At 43.3% G+C, this 21,510-nt stretch overlaps 2 protein-coding genes across 2 annotated transcripts; one reads left to right on the top strand and one right to left on the bottom strand.

The window, feature by feature from the left end:
• The first annotated feature begins 2,760 nt into the window (after nt 1–2,760).
• arhgap44a (Rho GTPase activating protein 44a) lies at nt 2,761–15,866 on the top strand. The gene is made up of 20 exons (XM_070848220.1): nt 2,761–2,805; nt 2,941–3,017; nt 3,177–3,288; nt 3,492–3,568; nt 3,689–3,803; nt 3,987–4,055; nt 4,243–4,324; nt 4,748–4,875; nt 5,544–5,655; nt 6,168–6,249; nt 6,415–6,495; nt 6,672–6,785; nt 6,873–6,964; nt 7,831–8,014; nt 8,974–8,991; nt 9,094–9,279; nt 10,415–10,927; nt 13,089–13,234; nt 13,336–13,737; nt 15,550–15,866. Exons 1-20 carry the CDS (start codon nt 2,776–2,778, stop codon nt 15,702–15,704), a joined length of 2,775 nt encoding a protein of 924 aa, XP_070704321.1. The 5' UTR covers nt 2,761–2,775; the 3' UTR covers nt 15,705–15,866.
• Nucleotides 15,867–20,787: 4,921 nt separating this feature from the next.
• LOC139217393 (RING finger protein 222) lies at nt 20,788–21,405 on the bottom strand. Its single transcript, XM_070848735.1, has one exon. The coding sequence runs from the start codon at nt 21,403–21,405 to the stop codon at nt 20,788–20,790; it is 618 nt and encodes a 205-aa protein (XP_070704836.1).
• Between the last annotated feature and the right edge of the window lie 105 nt (nt 21,406–21,510).

A 21,510-nucleotide genomic window follows, 5' to 3' on the forward strand; every position in this document is an offset into this window, starting at 1 on the left:
CTGTCAGAGTGTTGCGGCAAAACTGAGCCAAACTTCAGTGCACTGTTCGGGTTATTTTTACCCCCTTTGTCACATAATCAGCAATCTGCGATCACAGATATTCTTACAAATCATGCCAGTAAAACTCTCGCTCTGCCATCACCCCCCTCGTCTCTCTCTGTCTTACGCGAGCATACACACACACACATTTCCTGTATTTTTCCTCCTACCTCACTGAGCAAAGCAGTTTTCCAAGAGGCTGGCAGTGATTAGATCTATCGGTACATGCTTTGACCCAGTTCCCATGGCTCCATGCTCACATCTTGGCACTGAGAACGGGGATGCTAATAATTGACATTATTAAAGCTCAGCTCTCCGTTGTCAGCAATGTATGGAACATGTATACACAACTGCATGTTAACATTAAATAGACACACGTCAGTTCGTTTCTTTTCTGCCATTTTTAAACTGCACAATGATACTGGGTGACACAGCACTGCAAGGCTATGTAGATAACAGGCTTAATGGGGGGGCATCATACATGAAAAGAGCAGTTTAGTTCTGATGTATTTTTGTGTGGATGATGACAAAGAAAGTAGAAACCAAGGTCTTTTCCATTCTGATGGTTTATTCAGAGAAATAAATCTAGATCTGTTTTTTTAAATAAATGATATAAAAAGGCTATTATTCGCAATTGGCATTGACATGGTTGGGGCACAATAGCAGGAAGAGGTCGTGCAGACAGGAAGAGGAAGTGCCAAGAGAGTATGGGTAGTTGCTGGGGGTCTGCAGGTCTAGTTTTATTCATTTTAGGAGGCCAGACTGTCTGCCCAAGCAGTCCCTCCTTTGTCAGCGTACATCCCTTCTGAGCAGGAAGTACATGTTATCCTCCAGTCTGATTAGATAGTCCTGATAGGCCCTGGATTGTTGCTCTAGATGTGTGCATTGTTGCGTGTTAGTGTTGTCTAAGTTTATCCAAAGGAGGTCTGGAAAACAACCCAACCCATATATAATGTATGCACACCTAGACCTTTCACCTATTTTATCTTTTCTTGAAGGCTTATTAAAGGCATGTCGAGCTCAGTTGGGAAATCTTGTTGCTGAGAAAGACTTGAAATATAAGCTGTCTGAAGTGAGCTGACACCATACATTTAGGATATCCACTGGCATGCTCTTCTCTGATCTTATGGCTCATTTGGTACTCCGGATGAGTAGTTTTATCTGTTTCAGCAGCAGTGCAGCTCTGCCCTTTCCTTCAGTCTTTGGCTAAGTCCCCAGTCTGCTGGATTCACAGTGGGACGTGATGCTCCTCAGTGGGAGCAAGCATATTTGAATCAGTGGCCTTTGACCACTGCTGTCCTGCTTGTTTCACTCGTGCTGGTGTTAGACCACTTACAGCATGAATAGTTTACCTGATAATTAATACGTTGTTCTTATTTAGTGTCTGAGGTGATGACAGCCACACAAACACATGTACTCACATGCACACCCACACGTGCTCTGAAGGGACAGGTGCACGGACGCAGCCCACCCATTTTGGAGCGCTGTCACATTGATGATGTGCAAAAATTCGGGGAATGACCGGCCAGAACTTTATTTCACCATATGATATACATTTGGATACATGTGAGATTTCCCGAGCGCCTTGAGTCACACTGACAAAATGCAACTAGCATGAGCTTATGAAAAAGAGTTTTATTTTCTCACGCCCCAGAAATGTGAATGACAATAATAGGATTTACAGACTCCAGATTTATTATGTTCTGCTCTCACGTTAGTGTATGAGGCCCATGTGTAACATTCACCACCACAGGCCGTGCAGCTTGTGGAGTAACCTGAAGGTGGACTTGCTTTTCTGACTTAACAGTGCTCAAAGTTGCATTCATTGACGTTGATGTGAAATGTTGCTCGTGTACAGTGGTTTGTCTAAAAATGCTAACATCAGCTAGTGTTCACGTTGTCTCCATTTGTCTCCCTAACCGTTTTACATTCTATCTTTACAGGGCAGAAAAAACAGAGGTGTTAAGCGAGGACCTTCTACAGGTGAGCTATGGCGCAGGTGCTTGATTGAATGTTGGTCTCTTAGCAGGCAGCCATTGTTCATGCTGTGTTATATCAGCAGGTGTCAATAATGTGCTTATGATGGCCGTGTTTGTTTTTCGTCTTGTGACCCGAAGTAAAGGCTCAGTTCTTCCCTCTCAGGTTGTTCCATTTGAAAACCTTGTAGAGGCTGAAGGAGGTACTCTGCAGTATTTCTCAGAAAAAAGCAATTGCAGGAGAAGTCAGATTAAAAAAAAACATTTGTTGAGGAAAGGTTTTTTCTTCTTTCTTATTTCTTTGATCGCCACAGAACCTCTCATGGGTGCATTCAGTTAGAGCCTGCGACTAAGAATTACTTTCATTGCTCAGTAGTTTTTAATGAATGAATTAACTTTATCAGTCGTCTGACATGGTAACATCTTGTCAAAAAAACAAAACAATGCCTTTAAATTACTTATTTTGAGTGAGTTGTTGTCATTTTTAAGTACAATTGAATGTAAGAAATCATAGCATGAGCTGGCAGACCTCCTTCATAGTGTAACCTTTGTGTGTCTAACTCATGTAATGACAGTCTGAACCATGGAGACAGGAGCGGCGTGGTGCTCCATGGGAGATAACAGATGAGGGTACGGGTATGCTAAGAGTTTTCCGATGTTTTTCTTCCAGGTGGAGAAGCGTCTCGATCTGGTCAAACAGGTGACACACAGCACTCACAAGAAGCTGACCGCCTGCCTGCAGGGTCAGCAGGGCACTGATATGGAGAAGAGATCTGTCAAGTCGCCCTCTGTGAGTATCCATTACTCCCTCAGATTCTGACAGCTCACATATAATGTGATGCATGATGGTGCAACATAACATTGTTCATAATTCTGTATGATTGTCACAGAATTTGTTTTAATATTATTTCCACTTTGCTATCAGAAAAAACTACCGCTCACAATCCTGGCACAGTGTATGGTAGAAGGGGCTGCAGTGTTGGGGGACGACTCTCTCCTGGGGTAAGTCGCTATAGTTAACAGGCCACACACACACACACACACACAGTCATCTTTAATTATTGATTTGGCTATTGAATTCTTCTCTGTCCTCATTACCCTTGTCTGCATTTTAATTGTATTTGATTGCCTTTGACTTTGTGTTTGACTGTCACCAAACAGGAAGATGCTGAAGCTGTGTGGGGAGACAGAGGAGAAACTGGCCCAGGAGCTCATCCAGTTTGAGTTCCAGATAGAGAGAGATGTGGTGGAGCCTCTCTACGTGCTTGCTGAGGTGAGCTGGAGCTGCTGTTACTTAACGCACCAATTTAGACATGACACCCCCCTGGTTTGAATTACAGAGCTGTACTCTGTCGCTTTTTCATCCCTGATGTTATTAACATAAAATTACAAGCAGAATACGGTCTTCATTTCCATAAAAGTGCTGCATTTATTTTCTGAGCCGAATAAAATGCTCCACTTACTTTTCTTTTGTAGGTGGACATTCCCAACATCCAGAAACAGAGGAAGCACTTAGCTAAACTTGTCTTGGACATGGATTCCGCTCGGACAAGGTAAGAGGATTAAGAGCAGCTCTTGTTCATTTATTTTTAAAATAATGGCACAGGTTTAAATGTACAGGAAGCATAGCGTATCCAATGGACCGGCCGTTTTTGTTTACCTCATGCCCATAGATTTCAGCAGTCGTCTAAATCATCCAGTCACCCGAGCACGCTGCAGCCAGGCGCCAAGTCCGAGTCCCTCCGAGAGGAGATGGAGGAGGCAGCCAATCGGATGGAGATTTGTAGGGTGAGTCACCAATCAGAGCCAGTCGAATATTATTCCCTCCTCCAGCTCCTTTGCTCTCCGTTTTATTTATTTCCCTCCTGAATGAACCGGACACAAATGGACCCCGATGCCAGGATGATATTACAGTTATATGTAGGTGAGATCATTTCTTATGGGATAGTTTCTCTCTGCTTTCTGTTTCAGGATCAGTTGTCAGCAGATATGTACAGTTTTGTGGCCAAAGAAATAGACTATGCAAATTACTTCCAGACAGTAAGTATATTTGACTGTAAAAGCTGTAATCCCAGAAAAATACCACAAGTAGAAATAAAATATGCAAATTTAATTTTTTTTTTTCCATTTTAGTTTAGAGTTAACATTCATAGCTTCATTGATGTGATACACTTGTGGTGGATAACTTGTTTCTTATAATCTCTTTCCCTGGTGCCCTCTTCCTTAGCTGATAGAAACGCAGGCAGAATATCACAGGAAGTCATTAGAGATTCTTCACAGTATCCTGCCCCAGATTAAAGCTCACCAAGGTGAGTCTTGCTCTGTGTGTGTGTGTGTGTGTGTGTGTGTGTGTGCATGTGTGTGAAGAGACCTGCTCCAATTCTGCACCTGAAGCAATCTGAAGATGAGAAGTAATGGAGTTAATAACCCTGTGTCAACAGTCTCGTTAAGCTGTAATTATCCACCTTCATGTTTATGCTCTAGGTAGTTTACAACTGCTAAACTAACCGAACATGACATTTTCCACATAGATACCAATAATAGAGACGTGAAACATTGTAGTGTAATCTAACAGTAAACTGCAGTGAGGATTTAATTAATGAATGTTGTCAATAAAGGTCTCCAGTCTTTATATATGGTCTCCGGTCTAAAGTCGTCCAGGAGCAGATGCAGCTAAGGTGCGTAGGCTTGTCATGTCTGTGTGTGATTCAAGCTGCTGATTTGTGTTGCAGAGGCGTGGGTGGAGAAGCCATCGTTTGGCAAGTCTCTGGAGGAACACCTGAATATTAGTGGGAGAGAGATTGCCTTCCCCATCGAAGCTTGTGTCACCATGCTGTTAGAGTGTGGCATGCAAGAGGAGGTAGAGGGCACACACACACACACACACACACACACACACAAACAAATACACACATCACTTAGGCACTTCAGGCGCAGGCTAATGTGCATATTTTATATTAAATGTTTTTATCATATATTAGTGTGAGTCATTAAAGACACACCAGGTGCTTAAATTCAATCCTTATCAATCCTTTTATTAAAAAGAAGCACATTCACACACCCGGTGATGTGCAGGCAAACACAGTGCACACATGAATAATGTGCCAATATCAAAAATATTATATTAAAAAAAGAACACCACAGTGTTGTATTATATTTCTTCAAATCTTGAAGTACAGAGGTGCTGTTACCTCCAATATTTAAAAAAAAAGGTTTAAACCCAACTTAATATAAAGTAATATAAACAGAACCATGGCTGTGAGGTTATTAATCATCTTTACGATGGTTTGATTTGTGGTAATTAGACCAATTGATATCTTGTGTTATGCTTTAAAGAATGGTATACGATCATAGCCTACATGTTTTGTTGTTAATGGACTAAGAGATGTACAACCACCAGTATGTGCCGGTGTTATTCATCGCAAACTACGGTCAAGTGCACAAGCAGAAAAGTACAGCATTTGTGCACAGGTCATGTTAGATCTGATAATTACACACCGTTATGTGTTTCCTGTGTGTGGGCTGCAGGGCCTCTTCAGAGTGGCTCCGTCGGCATCGAAGCTGAAGAAGCTGAAAGCGTCCTTGGACTGCGGAGTTTTGGATGTGCAGGAGTACTCCTCCGACCCACACGCCATCGCAGGTGAACTACACCTACACAAAGGCCTTTTTCAAAGCCCATTTCCATAACAACAACCCCTACACACTGTCATCACAAGCTGGGAAAAAAAACTGAAACACATCTATCTTAAAAGCAAATGATTTTTACTCAACATCTGCAACACTTTTTTTTTATGATGTGGAAAGGTCATTTGTACTATAAAAGTTTTTGGATTCAGTTTGGACAGAAAATGAGTCTCTCTGGAGCGAGTAGAAGAGTTTCTGAGCCAGAGTAATCAGCTCTGCCCTCAGTGCCCTTCTCCAGAACGCTTTTTATTCTGATGTTGCTGTCCATTTCACACATTAGCATGAAATCTGTGTTGGGCAATCTGAGTCTGGCAGTTGTACTAGCAGCAAGGGCCTGCTGGGGGGGCGGAGAAATGGGGCATGGCCTCGCCTGTACTCTGACGGGTGAAAACAACCCCCACCACCACCACCACCACCCATCTAAAAACACTAACCAGTTTTTACTCTCCCTGTTTCTCTCACCCAAAGGGGCTCTGAAATCATACCTCCGTGAGCTCCCTGAGCCGCTGATGACCACTGAACTTTATGATGAATGGATTCAGGCATCCAAGTGAGTAGCTGTTTTCCTATTAAGAGCGTGTTCCTGAATTACGCCATTAGCCACGATGGAAAAGAGAAAATAGTCCAAAGTCTTAACTGCCAAAATGAAAAATGGTGACATTTATTAAAAAGTGGAGCAACACTGAGCCATAATGATTTTTTTTTATTTCTCCAGCATTCAAGATATGGACAAGAGACTACAAGCATTAATGGCGGCGTGTGAAAAACTCCCCACAGACAACTTGAACAATTTCAGGTCAGTCGCTTTTTCCTGATTTTCTGTCCCATGAGTTGGACACATTCACATGTTTGTCCTACTACAAGTAGGACAAACATGATATGATGCCACGAGAGGAAAGCAGGCTTTTGTAAGATTAAGATTTTATTGTATGAATTGGTTTTAAGATGCTCTCTTTTATTTAAACCCCACAGATATCTCATTAAATTCTTAGCAAAGCTAAGCGACTACCAGGATGCAAACAAGATGACTCCCGGTAACATGGCGATTGTTCTCGGCCCTAACTTGCTTTGGACACACACTGAACCGTATGTGATTTACACACAGCTATGGTTTGATTTTTACCCAAACTTATCACATGGATTATTCAAGTTCGTTTCCTCTTCTTCTTTCAGGAACATTACAGAAATGATGACCACCATGTCACTGCAGATTGTTGGCATCATTGAGCCCATTATCCAGCATGCTGACTGGTTCTTCCCTGGAGGTGGGGATCACATACTATGTATGTAATATTGTAGTCAGGCTGGGCACCATATTAATTTTTATTGGTCTTCATTGTAATTGTATTCAGACACCCACAAATTTGCCAGTCTTGTTCAAATTAACAACATTAAGTTGTGAAGTCAGACTTCTTTTCAGAAAGATTACTACGCTTATTATTACACTAAGAATCTATTCTGATTTACTTAGATCAACATCAAAATCTTTTGGATTTTGTTATTGTGATTTTTTTTTACTTTTGCTCAGCCCCATATGAATATGATGTTACTATATGATCCCATCATTGTCAGTTCACATAAACGCCCCAAGAAGAACAAAACCTACACTAAAATACACCATACAGACACGGAGCACAATAAAACCTGCTGTAACAGCAAAAACATACATGAGTGCTGCACATATGATGATCTGTGAGCACGACGTGTTTGAAGCTGCAGCATCACGTATGGCCAAACTTAGGATTAGCAGTTAATGCTGCGTTTGCTGTTTAAAGAATGTGTCTCTCATTCGCTGTAGTCTCATATACAGCACAGGAGCTAAGATGTGCATCAGCATATTTTTAATTTCATTTATCACATTTTGTCACTCGGTGGAGTAAGAGCATTAAACAAAGCAGAATGTTACTCTCTCCAAAAGATGAATTAAATAAGAATATTATAATACTGTATTAGTCTGTAGGAATACAGTTTTTTTTTCAGGATTTTATCTGTATTAAGTAGTTGCCACTGTATAGCTCCATTCTTAAAACTTGTAGATTTCATCAGTCAACACACCTACACTCACAAACCCCGCCACACTCCTGTAACGTCAGTATACTGTGTGCTGATGGTGTATCTACTCCTCCTTCAGAGATTGAATTCAACTTGACAGGCAGCTATGGCAGCCCGATCCACACCAACCACAACTCCAACTACAGCTCCATGCCCTCACCAGACATGGACCAATCTGATCGCAAGCAGCAGCACGACCAGAGCCGACGCCCACTGAGCGTCGCCACTGACAACATGATGCTGGAGTTTTACAAGAAGGATGGGTATGATGCCAAGCGCATCCTTCTGCTGCCCACCTCTCACTCTCTCACTCTCTTTTCTCTCTTTCCACCCACGCCTCCTCTCAGGCATCTGATATTTAATTCTTATATTTGAGGCCCGGCAGCGCATGCACATTAAAAATCCATTACCTAGTATTTACGCATCCTGTAATCTAAAGTTTGTCACATGCATCCACGGAGAGGTGAGGATTGTATCCTATATCTCACCTGTCGATAATTCTAGCATATACAACTACTATTATCAGCATTCATCCGGAGAAGCTGAAAATGAGCCTCATTTCAATACACGAGGCTGAATTGCCTTGAGTGGCGTTGTCTCTATGGCAACGGGTCTCCAATGGAGGGCTGCTGGTTACCTCTTTTTTCTTAGGAAATATTTCTTCAGGGCTATCTTCCCATCCTCCCACACCCAGATCCTCCTTCACAGTCTGGCTAGCACGTCACCTGGCCTGAGTCATTCATCCAGCCGGTGGAAAATCACTGGCAGAATTGGAAGCGACGCCTTCTCTAAAATACCCCCCCCCCCCGCCATCAAATGAAGGAAAAGCTGTAGTTTTATAGGGATTTAAATCTCTGCATCCAATAACCAGAAACTATCAATGTGGGGTGATTAAAAAAAAAAAAACGTCATCTGTTTAGAGTAATTAGCAGCTTAGGGAGAAAAACATCTGTCTGTGGGTTTGTGCATTTCTAAAACCAAACAGGTTTAATTAGAAAACAAAAGCCTTTAATCTGCACTCAGTAGATAAATGCAGGCTGGTTATTTGTCCTGACATCCTCTCACCTTTGGAACTTCACTTCTGCTCCTCCCTGCCACTGTGAATCACACCCCCTCCCCATCATATTCAGTGTACTGAGTGACTGAGTGCTTTAAGTCTGGTACGATAAACATTACTTCTGACCTCATATCCCTTTTGCCTCTCTTCCCCCTACTAACGCAGCATTAGGAAGATCCAAAGGTACCGTATTACGCCTTTCTCCCACTTCTTTCCTTACTGCCCCCACTCACCTCTTTCTGTCTTCACTGTCATATTCGACCCTGTGTGTGCGTTTCTCTTCAGCATGGGTGTCCGGGTTATGGACACCTCCTGGGTGTCCCGTAAGGGTTCATCTACGCTGGCACGCAAGGCCTCCTCCACCCCTCCAGGCATGCAAGGCCCCGGCTCTGCAGACACACTCATCCCCGAGCAGCCCGGAGAGCTCGTCATCTCCCCGTCCGCCACCCCGCCACCTGGAGAAAGAGTTTGGTAAGTCACAGTGGAGACGCTGTCCCCCTCCTCCTCGCACATCCACTCCTGTTCATTTTTATTCTCACCGCCATCATCATCACCATCGTTAACTGTCTAAGCTCTGTGTGATCGAGATCCTTGGCTGCATCAATCCTACTCCCATTTTGTTGTTACTTCAATGTCAACACCTTCATGTCTCATCTTGTTATTATTTTGATTTCTCACTCTCCACATTTCTTCAGTTCTCCCTGTGGTTGGTCAGGTTGATGTCACTGTGGGTAAAATGTTCAACAGGATAATGACATTTTTGGACTGAAGGGTTTTAGTCCAAATACTGTGTGGAAGTTTTGTTTCTCTACATGGCACCAAGCTTCAATCTGCAAGTCCTTTGCGAGCATGCTAATATTTCCAATATCCCATTATTGTGGCTTGGCTTTCTCAGCTTTGGTCGTGAATTATTTCCTTTTCTGTTGACACCCAGACTGATTTCACCATTTTTTGGTATGATTATCATAGTTAAACACATGAATACTCACTTCATGGTCGCTGGCTCTGCCTGTGTGGCAGACAAGAGATAATATGGCTTCTGGCTTGGCTGGCGCTCCCCTCCTCTCCTGTGGCTCTTTCAGCCAATGAAAGGGTTTTGTGTCTGTTTCACACTGCCCTGGGCTGACTGCAGGACCTGCAATGCAAACAAGTCATATATTGTAGGATTAGGGCAGATAGGGTTTCCATATGCAGCAGAGAGGAGATATTCAGTCATCAGCTCAGCTTGATAATATTGTATGCTGCAGACCAGCACTTTGAGTCCCCAGACAGATCCTCACAGCTCCATGCAGTGTGCAGACACAAGGTGATCACAGAAGGAGTCCTGTACACTATTTTATTTTCCTTTGGCAATAAAAACTTTCTTTTCCTTTGCTGTTTCTTTGTGCTTGTCTTTGTATTTGCACTAAGCTGACTGTGCGCTAAGCTTGGTGCCCACCTCCCACCCTAAAATGCAATTTTTTTTCTTCTGTTTTTGGCTACGGACCAACTAACACACTAACACCCTAATCATGAAAACAGCTTATCCTATATCGCTCCAATGCGTCTCCCTGTTCAATCACTAGAGCTGTTTCTTTTGTGCTGTCTATTCTCTTAATATCTACAGCTCAGACAACGTGTCGCCCAATCGGCCGGACACCTCTCATGCCCACCCACCCCCAGGGGAGGACCGGCCACCCCCCCCTTACCCAACCTCCTCGTGCCACACTGCGCCCCACCTCTTCTATCCCAAACCCCCACCCTGCGCTCGCCCCGTGGCACCGGGCCCAGAGTCCCAGCCCCCTGGCTCACCCCCGCCCCCACTGCGCTGGTCTGGCTTCATTCCCCCCGCCCCGCCCCCTTCCTCCTCTTCCTCCTCCTCCTCCTCGTCACTTGACATCAATTCGAACCCCAAACCCAGCTGTCTGCACTTCCCCAAGCACAGCCCGCCTGGCGACATGTCGCATGCTCCCCCGCCAGACACTAATGCTTCACCACTCTACATCAAAACCCCCTTGGTACTAACCCGCCATGACCAGTCCCTTGGCAACCCCCCTAGCCTCCCTTCGTCCGCGCCCCCGCCCCCGCCGTGGGCTGCCTGTCCATGTGCCCGAGAGAGAGGACCCCCCAGGCTGACTAGGTAAATACAACACACCCATGGCCACTATGGATGCATCACAGAGTGGCAGCTGTATCTCTGCTCTCCTCTAGCTCGCTGGCTCATATTTTATTTTTGCTTTTTTTCCCTCCCCCTTCAAATTACATACCTCAGACTCTGTAACATTCAGGTTGTCGGGGGATGCCTCTCATGGGGGTTGCCTAGCAACTAAGGATGTTACTGGCTTATGTAGCGCTCGGTTTCATGCTGGTATTGAGTAGACGATAAATACATGGAAAAAGCTGCATATGGCTATCAAATAGCATATGAATGTATTTATTCTACAGTTTGCAGCGGTTTTTTACTAACCAGCAGAGGGAAAACATCCCATTTTTAAGGAAGTACAGATTCTCAGGGTTCGTGGTAGAATACCCTGTTTGCAATGATGTCCTGGTAAGATACAGTATAGAATATCTTCACGCAGTATAAGCATCCTCCTGCTAGACCCAAAGTGCTGAGTTTGTATAGAGGGACCGTGGCAGTTTTCAGACTCGTGAGTCTTTGGTGTTACAAGCACACAGGACAGTGTGAATCATCACAGCAAATCCTTGTCAGCGGTCGGAACAATCTCGCCCATCCTTCCTGTGATTTGGTATCTCCATGGCTTCTCATTCAGATGTCTTGTTTTTGTAGAAATGTTTTTTTTTGTATGAGATCACAGTTAATCACTTCTCGCGTAATCCAAAATGTGACTACCATACTTCATTATGGGAACTGTTCTTGTGGGTGAAAGTTCATATGAGTTAAGTCTTGTATTTGCAGCTATGCTAGTCTATATTATTGAGTATATACTTGTTGCAGATATTAATTACACATATTTATAGATAATCTTTCCAGGAGAAGAGGATACAATAAGGCAAAATATAGTGACTGTGCTTTAAGATTAAAAAGCAGAGTGAGAAAAAATGCACTATATCTAATAGTATTCCTATACTGGTGTTGTATGAATGGAGTTGGTTAAAACACCAAAATAGCTAATGCAGAAGTTGGTAAGTATATGTAGGGATCAGCAAATTAAATCTATACGGTTGTTAGTAACCATCATAATTAATCATGTTCATGGTGGGTCCTTCATTAAGTGCTCTTTTGGTCTGCTCATCTATGCATACATAAAGTAGGACCAGGTTTAGTCTTGTCATATCTTGTTGCATGCAGTACAGCTACTCTATTTTCTGTGCATTTTCATGACTGTCTGTACTTTAATTAAAAACCTAATACTGAACAAAGTTAATTGGTGAGCTTCTGCCCAAAGAAGCATCCATGCTGCTCCTCTCTATTTGATGCTGGATATGAATGTGTACACCACCCGTTCGCTAATGCCGAAAAGAATTGTTTGAGTTCAGTGGCGTTTTGGTCAGAAATCCACCCTGAGATTGAAATCTTGTGAGTTCAGTTCAGATCCCAGCTGGGCTGCTGAAGAGCTAACATCATTAATTTCTTTTCAGATCACTATAAGCTCCCATATCCACAGAGGAAAGGAATTTAAAGTTCTGATTTTCAGAATGCAGAACAGCTATTTATCCTATTAGAAAACTGAAATGTGTCATTTTCTATAATTAATGCATCATTATTATATCCATCTGGTTTCATCTGGATAAAATGATAATACTGAAATGCTAATCACATTTGTCAGGCACCACCTGTGTTACTGACATGCCAATGCCATCTAACTTCATTATTTGAAGAAGAAAAATGAAAATTCACCATGCCAGATTGGTCCAGGACCATTTTCATCAACAAAAAAGACAAGAGCTTCGCAAATGCAACACTAGATTCCTTCACATCTGTTTGAACATGCAGAAGGCTTTGCAGTTCGGGGGATTTATGAGTACCATTTGTGTCTAAAACTGTTAAATAACAGACGTTTAATATGATGTGACAGGTCGGTAAACACCTTCTTACTGTGATGTAGCCTTGTTTGAGATCATTGTCTGGGTTTCAGGAAACTTAGTAATGCTGATACCAGTGCTTGAATATAGTGCAACACTTGAATCTGTAATGATGATGATGATGATGGTGGTGGTGGTTTTGGCACTGAGGTAATGTCCATGATGAGTTATACTGCTAGTTTAAGACTCTTACCGCTCACAAACATACTGCATCTGATGCTATCCACGCACTAATGTCTGCCTGTCTTTTTCAGTTCATTGAAGAGTAAAGAGCTTTCCCCTGTAATTGGACACAAAGCCATCCAGGTGGCAGGTCCAACAGTCCCCCTCAGCAGTAGTCCTCAGAGCAGCAGCCAGTCCCCCCATTCCACAGAGCACAGTCCACACACCCTGCGCAAAGGTCAGTGCTTCTCTCAGTCTGAGTTTACATTGGCTTTTTCAGTTTAAGGTGATTCATTGTAACAGGAGTAATAATAATATGACTGTGTTGTGTGTCTGCAGGCTCTAAGAAGTTGGCCCCTGTGCCTCCCAAGGTCCCTTACGGCCAGTGTGGCGGGATGTCCGACCAGTCAACAGGTCAGCCGTCACCGGTCAGCCTGTCCCCCACACCTCCTAGCACCCCGTCCCCTTATGGACTGGCCTGCCCTCCAGGGCAAGTGCCCCCATCCTCCCCTGGGCAAACCCCATTGGGGGGACCCCACTCCCTTTCGTCCCCACCCTCTCTGACTGGAACGCTCACCAAGTCGCGGCCCGCCCCCAAACCCAGGCAGAGACCCAGTCTGCCCCCTCCTCAGCCGCCCACAGCCCCCCCGGGGCTCACTGGCCCGGCCATGGCCCCAGTTCCCCAGCCCCTGGAGCAGGGGCTCCTGGATGGACTGTCTCCCGGGGAGAGCATGTCTACAGGTAAACATCAGCCCTTGGCAACAATACCCCCGCCACCACCACAGGTGGGGCTGCAGCGGCCCTCTCTCAGACTCGCTGTGGCTCTGTCCAATGGAGACGGTGGACGAGTGTAGGACTCTGTAGAACTGGTCTCCGTAGATGAAAAAGAAACCTTTCCCTTTATTGACTGTTCCCCAAATGAATGTCTGAATGAATAAAAGTTGCCTTTTAGACACAGATGCCTGAGAATGATACAATGTAAATATTAGCATTTTTGTGCTATTGTAGTGAGCAAATCTCCTGACCTATGTATTCATTGCTTGTGTTATGTGATGATGTTTCTGGGTAATGTGTGGAAACATCAGAGAAGCATAGCTCGTCCTGCTTGTATGGAAGTTGCCATTAGATTCATCATGTGCTCTCTGTTTATCTGTGTTACCCAGACCCTCACTCGGCAGAGGTAGGTCAGAGGCTTACACAGTTCACACCAGTCCAGTCTCTTACTGCAGACATGGAAACGTAGCCAGAAAAACCCCACATTATATCTACACTATGATGTTCTGATAATGAGGTGTTCTGTCATTATATACCAAGCATTCTGTCACTTTGTTATATTTATCATTCTCTTGTTCCCCCTGCTACTATTGTGTACCTTGCAGCTGTGTGAGGCCAGGGATTCAGTGTGGGCTAAGTGTGAGGGGGACTTTTAGGGTAAGCCAGACCGTCCCCACCCCATGCGCTCCATCTCACTGCCTGGCCTCGTGCTGTGGCTGCCTCTGGGGTCTCCTGCAGCCTGCCTCAAATATACCTACCAGTAGCTCTCAATCAAAACACTTTCCCTATTTCCCCAACCTGCTAAGTTGACATTACTGACTCCTTGCATGGTGTTGTAGTTCAAATGACAACGCATGGCTTAAGGACTTCCCAGAGTGCACCACACTGCGCTCACATTGCAGACGCCGTCGCTTACAAAGGTCCATCTTGAAGCCCCCCTCCTTTCGTTCCCCATTCCCAGCCCAATGCCAGCAGACATCCCCCCTCCCCTTTAACGCGCCTGCCACCGGTATCAGGGGGCCACAGGTAACCCCCACTCCTCCCTTGGCAGGTTCATCGCTTTTTATAACCTCTGCTCCCTCTTACTACACTGCCACACGCTCCATCTCATTCCTACACAGGAGTAGTCGTCGGTCTCTGCTTGGACCTGCTGCTTTCAGTAAATGCAGCACATTAGATCACCTATATTTAGAGCAAAGACTGTGTCCGATGCTCATGAGATTTCCATTGTTACTTCAAGCCCACTTGGTGTCTTGGTGCCATTTTTCCACAGAGTTCCACACACACACACACACACACACACACACACACATCTTGTTGCCTCTGTGTTGGTTTATCTGGCCATTGTTGTAAACGTGTACAGTAGTGTCATTAGTAGTGTCATTGTGCAGTCATTTTGACCTGTTATCATATTTTATCTGACAAAATGTCTGTTGTTGTTGTCTTAAGAGACACAAAAAGCTATGACACACCACAGTAGTCGCTAAGTTGTTCACGTGTGACTAGGAGCACATGGAAAATATCCCTGTGTTGACTGTGAAGCACGTGTAATCTACTGACTTCAGCCAGGACAGACATCATATGCCACTTACCATGAGTTCAGACTCAAAAAGATTAATATTATTTCTGCTCTCTTCCGTTTTTACGCCTCATTGCCATCATCATATGCCCTCTTCTCCTCCTCCTCCTCCTCCTCCTCCTCCTCCTCCTCTTGCTCATCATCACCATTCCCACCATTCTGCTCATTATACTCACCTCTCCCACCATGCTCACCATTAGATATCTTCAATTATGAAATCCCCTCCATCAATGTCAATCTGGACAGCCTCATCGATGAGTTCAGCGGTGCCCCTTGCAGGAGGTCGGTGGCAGTGACAGACTCTCCAGAGGGGGACGCTGTGCCTGAGGAGGAGCCCCAGAGCACCACTCTATGACCTATGACCCTAAGGCATCACAGCTTACCAGCACCCCAATGGCTGTACATACTCTTAACTGTCACCACCAAGGCCTGATGGAAACACACATTGGCCTCACCAATGCCCACCTGAAACCAGAACTCGAACACATCTGCTACAGGCTGCAAAGAAACTCATCTCTTACACTTGCTCGCTAGTACATAAATGTGACTACAAAAAAAAAAACACCAAAATGCCATAGTGGAGGAACAGTTGCCTTTAGGAGGAAAGACTGGATATAGATAAGTATTACATTAAAAGATTTTTTTGATTTTTTTCGCTTTGCTTTGTTCATCTTTGTTGTTTGATGCAGTGGTCTGTATTTGTGTGAGTTTTTCCAATTTCTTTTTGCCTTATTAGAACATGCAATCAAATTGCAATATGATATTCACAAGTTGTGCAACTTTTGGTTAGGGAAACTCAGAGCCTGACACGGTTAGGAGCAAAGCCCATCCTCAGGGTGAAACAGAGAGGCAGTGTGCGAGAGTAGTTTGGCTATATTGCTCACAGGGTATTCAAGATCTGTGCACATCAGGAAACGCTGAGCCCAGGAGACAGGTTTGGCATGCAAGACGAAACGTTTAATGCAGTTTAATTCTTATTGTTACAGCCAGTCTTTACTCCCCCTCTTCTATCACATATTACAACTGTAGTTCTTTATCTGACATTTACCCTCATACAGATAAACTCACTTTAGCTCACTTTATACCAGCACAGTATGAGAAGAATGTTACTGTAAATTCAATTTTTTGAACTTGCATCTCTTATTCAGTTGTGAAGAAAGCACCACGACGTGTTTGCATGACGAGCCAATATGAGCGAACCGCCTCAGATCAAGGGCCTCAGAATGGCAGTGTTTTATTTCGCGTGAGTGTTTCTGTTGCTGTCGTCCTTAGGGAGTAAATTTAGACCACCCACGTGCTGTTACAGTTTGATGATAATGGATGGATGACTACACTGCCTTTAGGTTCGTATGATTCTCTCCCTTAACTCCCTTGTTTCAAGTGCTTCAGGTTCAGTGACCTTTGACCCCTAGTGTAAATACAAAGACTGTACATAAATTGATGTATATAAATCTGAGAGGAAAAGTATATGTAAAATGCATATCTTGAATATATATAATAATAATATATGTGCTGATATTTATCATGTGTAGAAAATGTAATGATTCAAAATTTGATGTTATTTTTGTCCCTGCACACGATGAACAGGTTTACTGTAGATTCATATTGTTTCACTTTAACACCAGGTTACAACGATGCTGCAGCAGAAATGCAGAATGTTATTTCTGCTAGAAACATGCTAGAGCACTAATGAGTTGCACACCAATGCCCCATCCTTTCTCCTTTCTCTTTTTAATCAGCTATTTGATAGATTCTTGTGTAAATACTCTGAGCACATTTAGACCATTTAATGAATCCGTAATGAGGATAAACGTAGTCCCGAACCTGTAATGTCAGACTGACTATAGCCGTGTAAAAATATGTGCTCGTCCAACTAGAAAAGCAAATCTGACACACCTGCTGGATCACCTCTAAAGCTGAAAAGTTTTGTGTCCTTTGTTGTTACTCTCACTACAGGTAATTAATCAGAGGTACTTCAAATTCATAAAAAAAAAAAAATGACAGATGCTGCAGTGTCTCTTTTTTAATTCCATACAAAACGTCCCAGGACAATAATTTTGTCAATTAAAGTGCAATTACAGTGTTTACTGATCCACCTCAGTCCAAAAAGTGGTCAAAGTCACCCTTCCCAAACCTACAGAAGAAAAAAGCCATTAATTTAATTGCAATGCAATCTTTTTTTTTCTTTTTCTTTTTTAAGTTTGTTTTATGTGTGCGTTTACTTCTGACAAAATGAATTCTAGATGAACCTCTCTCCAAAAGTGATCTATGGTATGCCTCAGTGTGTGTTCTCAATGGACTATGTTTATGAAGATTTTGGTGATGTTGATAATTATATTGGTAGTTGTGGTGATTATACTGTCTGACAACAATTTGCAAGTGCCCTCACACTGGTTGTTATTTTGGAACTATCGGCATAACTAATGTGTACTAGAGGTTTTATTTTCTGTGCTGGATCCATACATTTATACGAGGAGGCAGGGGTATCTTTCTCTCTGTGTGCAGACTGAATGTGACTCACTCAGATTTCAAACGGTAGTCTACCTGATTTTGTAATAACTAACAGGCTAACGAGCGCTTGTATTTGGATGAAGGTTAATTAGGGCCTGTTGGCATGTATTATTATCAGTACAGGGCAGTATCACTGCAGTGATTTTGTGCATCATAACTGGAACTTACAACCACCTAAAAGCATGCATTCATATTCATTATAGGTGTGATTATTATGCTGCTGAAAAGGAAAAAAAATAACATCTGTACCCTCCCCCGAAACACAAGTCATAATTTTATTAATTCTCATCTAATTTCAGCCAGTAAATTGACTTTACAGCAACTTCATAGGAGCCACTTTTGCACCAAATGGTACACTGTTATGTAGTTTTATCAAGCATTTTAACTACTGTAAACCTACATTTCCTAAATCACCTCACCACCAAGTACGTTGGTCTAAAGTAAAGCTCAATTTGTTTACATTTTGTGGGGGGGGTTTTAAATGAGAAAATAGGAAAACCTGAAGAAGTGTCATGCATGCGCTTAGATAGTCTTTTGATAATCCACGTTTTGTGTCAATCACTGTCTTTTTAGGGATTGTAAGAGGGGTAAAATGTAAAGATGGACTCCAGAGAATGTGGATCACAACAAATGGTCCTTCGTGGGTTTTGAGCAATACGGTAGAGGAGTGGATGTTGCCTGTGGATGTACTGCCTCCTTCTGCTTTCACTACTAGTGTACAAATAAAACCTGCCGCTTGTCAAGCCCACCATGCCCACCCCTTCCTCCTCTGCTTAGCATATCAAGTGGAACACAGTGTGTACTGTGAAGCCTACCTGCAATCCTTATCAGAATGTCAGAAATAAATATATATATATTAAACTCTACATTTTTAATAATCTCACCTCGTTCATGGGAGTTTTATTTCTGTGTTTAAAAAAAAAAGAAAACATGATAATGTTTTAATGTGGCTGTTGTGGCTAAATGGCACAGCACCCAGGAGAACAGGGTTTAAATGTAATTTGAGTCCAACAGTGAATTACATTCATTTATTTGTTATTCGTATCAGTTTTCAGTTGCACTCTGGTTAGGTTTAGGCACCAAAAATACTTGGTTTTGGTTAAAATAATAAGTCAAATACAAATATAAAAGGCAGTGTACATAAAACACACATCGTCTTTCCACTTTCCACTATTTGCACCTGCATGAGTGTAAATAAATAATGGTGGCTGTTTACACCCAGTTGTTGACGTCTGACATCCAGGTGAAAATAGCATCTGTTCACAATATATTAACATTTTACTGCGGAAACCAGATACAAAGTACATTTTGCTGATAACACTTCTGTTCTTCAATAGTTTTTAATTCAGGACTTGTACTTGTAATGGAGTACTTTTACTTTAAGGATCTGAGTACATCTTGGATAATAGCATCTTGTATAATAGCATATGCAAACCTAACAGCTGTAATTGGAGAAATGTTCTAACTCTTGGTGCTGGTATTATCTTTTTTAGCCATTATCTCCGTGACTTGAAATGGTTGACTTTTGTGCATTTACAGCTTTACAGTTAATGTGGGTCCTTCCACTGACATGCAAGCAAACCACCAACTAATAGGAATATTGTACGATCCAAAAAAAAAAAGGTATCTATGAAATAAATCTTTGTCATCCTCCTCCCACGCACTCACAAAGCAGGTATGACTGAAAAGCACAAGCCTCCTCCTGTGTGTTACCTGCAGGACTGGCCCAGCAGGATGGCTGAGGGCTTGCCACAGTAGGAGACTAGTGTACACGTTTGTCAGGAAGGTGGTGATACCAACAAAACTCTCTCTGAAAACTAGTTTGTCACCCCATATTGCATAACGCAGGCCTCTCTGTTCCGTCTCAGTCTGGATTCTTGTGGTAATCTAATGCTACAGTCCCGCAGTGTATCTCCTTACAGCATTCAGCCGGACACAGCTCATCCCTACCTGCGAGTCTGTCTCCTTCAGACGGCCGTGGGTGCATCAATTATTTCGCATTGAATGTTTTAAAGGTGGCTCTGTTTACACCGTCTTTGTACACACTATGAGGGGGGCCTGTCACATGTTGTGTAGGATGTTACTGAGGTGTCTAAAGCAACCACTTAGGCTATTTGCATATTAAACATTTTTCCATTCCAAGTTTGTGTCTTTCCTTATGTCTTTCCTTGTGATGTATGGAGGAGAGAGAATCTGTCAATGTGATGCTGTTATAACAGGATCTCCATTAACACTCAGCTCTCTCACTAAACCAAGCTCAAGTCTCGCTGCGTAAATGTAACCCCTTCTTTTGGGGTGGATGTTGTGGCTCTGCAATTTACAGGGTTTTTTTTCCCCCCACAAAGTTGCTTGGAGACAGTGTATCCAACAACAGGGTAACACAACAAAGAACCGAGCTGCTTTAGCAGATTAAGCAGGGTTAACTTTTTATTGCAACGTTTCTGCCAAACCTTTTTCTAATTGTTGAAAATATTAATTTCAAAATGTCCACTCTAGTTGGAAGTTTTTGGATGTGCTTTGAATTTGTTTTTTTGAAAAAAATGTCCTGAATGTTTGCCTCTCATAAAACAGGTAGGCCTTGTCATAGACAGGAATGCAGAACAAAAGGCTGTCAGGGCTTTACTTTGCTTCAGACTGTTGCTTGGTAATGCACATAAAGGACAGGGGCATGCTTATAAACCTCCTGACTTTCCCTTAAAAATATGTGATCACATCTTAGGACTATGTTGCAAACTAAAGTTCACCTAAACAGAGTGAGTAAATTGTACATTTTCCCCTGATGTGTACCAAATTATTTTGATCAGTAAGACAAATAAACTGCAAACATAGCTGATGGATGAGCTCCTTAATGATGAAATGTTTTCTGTAAAAGTCATGCTCATCATTCCCTGTTGGCACTTCAACGTCTACACACCTATATCGCCGGGTTATGCCAACAAAATCCACGGCAGAGTTGCAGCCACCAGTGCGACAACAGTAAATGCAGACAGCAAAACGATCAGACATCGTGTAGTTGTGCAAACTCTGCGCCTCCGCCTGCGCTGCGGTTGAACCACAGTCATGATAACGCTGAGCGCGTCTTCCTCAGCCATGGGTCGCCCCTGGGCGCTGATGATAAAGATTTGAGATGCGTTATGGCTGGGGCTGATCAATCTCTGTCGCCGGATTCGTTCAGACATCCACTTGAAGCAGTGAGGAACCCAGTTATCTCTCCCAGGTGAGGCGTCCCCGGTGGTGCGCCGTGCGCTCTGGAGATGCCCCAGTGGCAGAGGGAGAGGCACCTCCAGTGTCTGCCCCTCCTCTGGGTCCTTGTCCGACACCAGTGCGTCCTTTTGTTTCTTGATGAATGTAAGATGTCTGCAGATGGGGCAAACAATAGTGTCTCTGAGGTTCCCATTGCTGTTGATGCTGACCAGAGTTTTGACCAGACAGTCGTGGCAAAAAACGTGTCCGCAGCTCAGCGTCCTCTCTGAGCCCGACAGACCCTCATAGCACACCGGACACTCTCTCGGCTCCTCCTGGCTGTCTTCTTTCTGAAGTGCCATGAGAGGAACCCCCGCGGTAACAGAGCTGGGAAGTTGTTTAGGATAAAAGTAGATTCCTCGGTAAACGCAGAGTGAATTCCTCTCCCAGTTCTTTTCCCTCAGCGC

The sequence above is a fragment of the Pempheris klunzingeri genome, chromosome 17 (assembly GCF_042242105.1).
Source record: "Pempheris klunzingeri isolate RE-2024b chromosome 17, fPemKlu1.hap1, whole genome shotgun sequence".
Lineage (NCBI taxonomy): Eukaryota > Metazoa > Chordata > Actinopteri > Acropomatiformes > Pempheridae > Pempheris > Pempheris klunzingeri.